Genomic DNA, 5,511 nt, shown 5'->3' on the forward strand with positions numbered 1-5,511 from the left:
GCAGCCGCTTTTATCCAAAGCGACTTACAAATGAGGACAATGGAAGCAATCAAATTCAACAAAAGAGTTTATTAATTTTATATTAGAATTAGAATTATATTATTAGTTTTATATTAATATTATTAAATAATAATACATTTCTATATTATACATACATAGAAGGATGGGGCACACAGTTTTTCACAACGAAAAAGCGTCACACACCGCGGCCTAGAGTGAGCAGAGGCCGGAGGCTAGAGTGATTGGAGGCCAGGGCATAAAGTGAGGACCGGCCGGCGGGCTGAGTCAGCGGAGGCCGGCGGATTCGACGAAGGAGCGTCCGGAGGGCTTGCGGCAACCACATGTGACGACTCCGGGCTGGACTCCGGTTCGAACGAGCCGTTTTAGGTAGGCGTGGCTGACTCTTAACTTTTATAAAGAATATCTCTTTGGATTTGAGACTTTAGTCTTTGCAACTTTACAGATCTTCTTTATGCACCAAGAGCTTGTAACACTCCAAAGAGAAAGGAAAAATTGAAATCGCATCATATGACCCATTTAATATACTATTTTTATTACTTCATGGATCCAGGCCAATTGAAAGCATGATATATGAGTGTTTTACTGAGTCACATGCCTCAATCACAATACGCAGTGACAACATCGCAGAGAGTTAAATAGGTCACAATCATCTGACAATATTTTAGAAGCCTCTGTAGTCACAACGAGGAACCAAAATCCAGAAAGCAGCACAGATCCTTCCTTACAGGCTAATTCAGCTCGTACTGTCCATCAGCTTACCATTACAAACCACAGATCTGACTCATCACAGGAAATATACTGAAGCATCCGAGCTTCATTTCTGCACGTTATGAAGAAAAAAAATTAGTGGTGTTTGCCCATGAAAAACCCGTTTCCATAATGCCAAGGTATTCTAGTTTTAGTTATTCTCACGAGAACAACATAATCTAAACATCTGTTCAAAGTGCATGTAGATTCATCTAGCAGCCGGAGAACATTCACCGATTATTAATGTGACTCTTCAGTACTCATTAATCACATCTGAGTCCATCAGGACAGGACTCTACAGGAAGAGACGTAATGTGTGGGACACATAAAAGACAACAGACACAGATAACTCCCTTCATCCTCAAAAGCAGAAAGATCCGAGACAAATCAAAGAGCATCTCAAAGGCTCAAATCATGAGAAACCAAATTCACTGAATGTTCTCGTTCCAAACGGACGTCACAAAGTTGCATAACATTTTAAACAGGTATGACATGAGCACTTTAAAATATGCAATAATTGCATTTGACTGTGTCTCTGCGGTCTGTCCTGACAAACACACCTGCTCTCATTCCCACAGGCCTCAACAGAAACTCACTGCAGACCAACACCTGGCATTAATAACAAAATCACAGCAGAACACGACCATAAACATATACAGACTTTATTAGAAAGACCCATTTTGTATTTTTGGTTCTTAAATTTGTGGTCATTTGTAATATTATCTGCATTTTAGTCTTATTTCAAGCGTAACCATGTCACTGTGTTAAGTTTAAATAATTGTTGTATTGTCATTATTATTTAAATGGGATAGAAATATAAGAATCATATATAATTCAATAAGGCAAGGGAAGGCAGGTTTATTTATTTGGCACATTTCATACACAATGGTAATTCAAAGTGCTTTAGATAAAAGGAATTAAAATAATCATAAAAATAATCACAACAATAAAAGCAAGGAATTAAAATTCTAAAATTATTTAAAAATTTATTTTAATTGAATTAAGACAGTTAAGAATACATACAATTATTCATATTAATTTACTTGAGACTTTATTTAAAAAAAAAATGTTCAGACTCCAATTTGTTGTACTTGGACTTAACATTTAATTATAAATTATACTACAAAAGCAGCCTGTGATGAGTCTGTGTGCATCAGTCAGCAGCTTACACTTAAATACACTTCAAATGTCACATTTATTGGGAGAAACCAGTTATTTTCAACTGTAATAATATTTCACAATATTACTGTATTTTTATCAAATAAATGCAGCCTTGGTGAGCAGAAAATATATATTTTATAAACATTATTTAAGCAAATTATAATTTTATAATAATAATAATAATTTAAATTATAAATAAATATTTATAATTGTATAATATTAAATATAATATTACAATGAATAACAATTGAGAGATTACATCATGTCATATTTTGACTTTTAAAACTATGAGTGGGACTATTAAAGTCAACTGCAAAAAAGCAAAAACGATTTTACATTTTATACACGACTTTACATTTAATTATAAATGGAAAATAGAAGGCTTTTTTTACATTTTCCACAAATATAGATTATTAAGATCTAAAATCGGAGAAAGCACAATACGTCAGAAGTAGGATAGAAGTATTTTAGCAATTAATTGCGTTAGTATTAGTAGTATTTTAACATGAAATTACACACTTACCCTTTTAACTTTTTATAATCAGATCTAGAAAGATGTCTGACGTTCAATTAGCTAGGTCAATGAGATTACTGAGTATTAACCCGCGATCATTCAGATATCTGAACCTTTAACTACAGATTCCTTATTAGCAGATCAACCGATGGTCAGACTGAAACACTGATGCCTTATGCCGAGTTCACACTGCATGATTTTAGCCCGATTTTTCACTCGCCGACAGGGTTTGCGAAATTGCCGACAAATGCCCGAAATCGGAGTCAAATCGGTGCTCGTTCACGCGAGTGACAATCACGCAGTGTGAATTATCAAAGACGCGATCTGAGGGAATCGCCGACACGCGCCGACACCCGTGAAATATTTGGCATGCTAAATATCTGGAGCTGTCGGCGATTCACAATCACACTGTGTGCAATGATTTCTGACCGAAAACTACATCGGCGATGATACAGGGCAGCGGGAAGTTCGGGGAGGAGTTATAGACCAGAATATCAGTATTTTAATAGATATATGAACAATTATATCATACAGAAACAAGCACAAACATTTGCTTTCCCAGCCACAACATCAGCATAACAGTTACTGCAAAATTATTTACCTCCAACTCTCTTTGCAGAACACCCAATCCCTGTTCCCTGCATCTCCCTCCTGCATAATCTGTTTTTCTTTTTCTCCTTGTAGCTGGAAATCAGCTCACAGACAATTTGCGGGCTATATATATATTTTTTTAATAATTACAGTCTCGCTCGAGAACTCCGGTCTGACGCACGCGGGTTCTCGCGTTATTTCATTATCACTTCTCGCGTGTGTTTTGTTGTGAAACGTAGTTTGCGGACCAGACAGAGCTGTCGGCGATTCTTCCTATTGTGAAGTCATGCAGTGTGAAACCCCCTGTCGCCGATCCATCGTGCAATGTGAACACAGCAGCGACTGAATGCTACCCCAGATAGTCACGCAGTGTGAAAACAACGGTGACCCGACGAGTTTGAAAATCGTGCAGTGTGAACTCTGCATCAGACAAACACTGTGTGCAAGTGTGACCTGCAGAGCATCTCTTCTGGCCATAACAATCAGTATTATGCCACACCTCATGAAATATGACATACAATGTCATAACTGTCACTGACACTTTCATGAATCAACAGCATCAGACACAGCAGAACATCACTGCTCAAATCAGTGAGAATGAAAACACAACAAAGATGCCAGATGACAAACAGACTGTGAGAATATCACAGGAAAACTAATGCAGCCTGTGATGTGTCTGTGTGCATCAGTCAGCAGCTTACACTTAATACACTTCAAATGTCAAATAAATTGAGAGAATTCAAATTGTAAAATTTCACAATATTACCGTCTTTACAATATTTTTCATCAAATAAATGCAGCTTTGGTGAGCATAACAGACTTCTTAAAAAAAAAGTAAATCTTAAATGAAATGTTTAGTAGTTAAATTCATATTATTTAAGCATGTTATAATTTAATAATAATAATGTGTGTTTATAATTTTTATATATTATTATTATTACTAAATTATGAGTATAAATTAAGACTACATGCAATATTTTTATTAAACTGTACTTTTACCAAACAGCAGAACTATTAGTCAACTGCAAAAAAAAACATTAATATTTATTATTATATAATGTATATATCTGTTTATTATTGTTTAGTGCATGCCATGTTTTTACTTTTAAAAACTGTGCATTTTTCACACTGCAGATTTATTTTTAAAAAAATGAAAACATTCATAAATGCACCTAGAATACAAATACATTAACATTTACATACACTTTAATCTAAAATTGTAATGTTGATTAAAAGTGCATTTGTCAAATACCCTGTAAAAATTCCGACCAGTGAATAATTATATATGCTATAATGCATAATTATTATATAATGCAACATATGTTTGTTTATCATTGTTGTTTTTTTTGCATTCCATGTTTTTACTTTTATAAATTGTGCATTTGTCACACAGCAGGTTTATTGAAATTAACTGCAAAAAAAAGTGTGTGTGTAAATGCAAAAGAAAAAACATGTAATATACATGCAATATACAATATACATACATTTTATATTTACATACATTTTAACCTAGACTTTTATAACTTTTTTTTTTAAATCACGTTATTTGTCAAATATACCAGTGTGAGATGAGATCCTGACCTTTTGCATTGTATATTTTAATCATCTGTCATGTTAGTTATTGTTTTCACTTAATATGGAAAATGCACTTATTTCACTTTTCACTTGTTGTGCAGAAAGCATAGTGGCAGCCCAGCATGTCCTGATCAAATATATTCAGAAATATGAGTTATTTTTTAATGCATTTCAGCTTGATTATGCGGCCTTTAGTGCGCATGAAGAAGAATCCCAGGTGACCAGAGCCTCAGTGACTCACAGAGCTTCATCCAGGGCAGGCAGTTATAGAGTTATAGAGCTCGACTCGGTTGTGACATTAACAGGAGTGGCGCTCTGGCCTTCAGCGTGTCACCAAACCTGCGCGGATCCACCCTTCACCAGCGACAACTAACTAACTAACTAACTAACTAGCTAGCTAGCTAGCTAGCTAACTAGCGCAGCAGCGACCATGACACGTCTGCAGCCGAACCGAACTCATCTGACCCAAAACTCCCCCTCATCAGCACAAACCCCGCTGAACCCCGCTGAACCCCTCCGAAGCGCTTCTCCCGTGTTCCTCACCTGGAAGGGATTGACGTCGACTGGATCTTCAAACGGGTTGGAGTCAAATCCCGACATTATAATGGGCTTTATCCGCCTTTAGAGTCCAAACTGAGAGCGGCACCAGAGCTGCGACCGTTGATGTTTCCTCTCTGCACTTCCGCTCTGAGAGCGTGACGCGCGTGCGCTGCGACGTAGACGGTTGTTAGGTTTATGCGGTAAACGTTAATAATTTGCATAGCAAACATTGTATTAACAAATGAAATGTTCTGATTGTCAATTTAAATTCCGCCTCTTTTTTTTTTTTTAAATGGAACACGATTTTCTAAAAGAGTTTTTGAAAATATTAGCACTTTGTGTAAATTGTATTGATAATTTAG

General features: G+C 36.0%; 1 protein-coding gene across 2 annotated transcripts in view; it reads right to left on the reverse strand.

Annotated features, from left to right (window-relative positions):
• The window catches only part of scamp2 (secretory carrier membrane protein 2), a 19,005-nt gene extending 13,706 nt beyond the window's left edge, over positions 1-5,299 (reverse strand). For both annotated transcript variants that reach the window (XM_016461151.1, XM_016461150.1), the window contains exon 1: positions 5,153-5,299. In XM_016461151.1, coding sequence (XP_016316637.1) covers positions 5,153-5,209 — 57 coding nt within the window. In that variant the 5' untranslated portion in view covers positions 5,210-5,299. The remainder of the gene's footprint in view (positions 1-5,152) is intronic.
• Between the last annotated feature and the right edge of the window lie 212 nt (positions 5,300-5,511).

This window comes from Sinocyclocheilus anshuiensis, unplaced genomic scaffold (genome assembly GCF_001515605.1).
Source record: "Sinocyclocheilus anshuiensis isolate Anshui unplaced genomic scaffold, SAMN03320099.WGS_v1.1 scaffold324, whole genome shotgun sequence".
NCBI lineage: Eukaryota > Metazoa > Chordata > Actinopteri > Cypriniformes > Cyprinidae > Sinocyclocheilus > Sinocyclocheilus anshuiensis.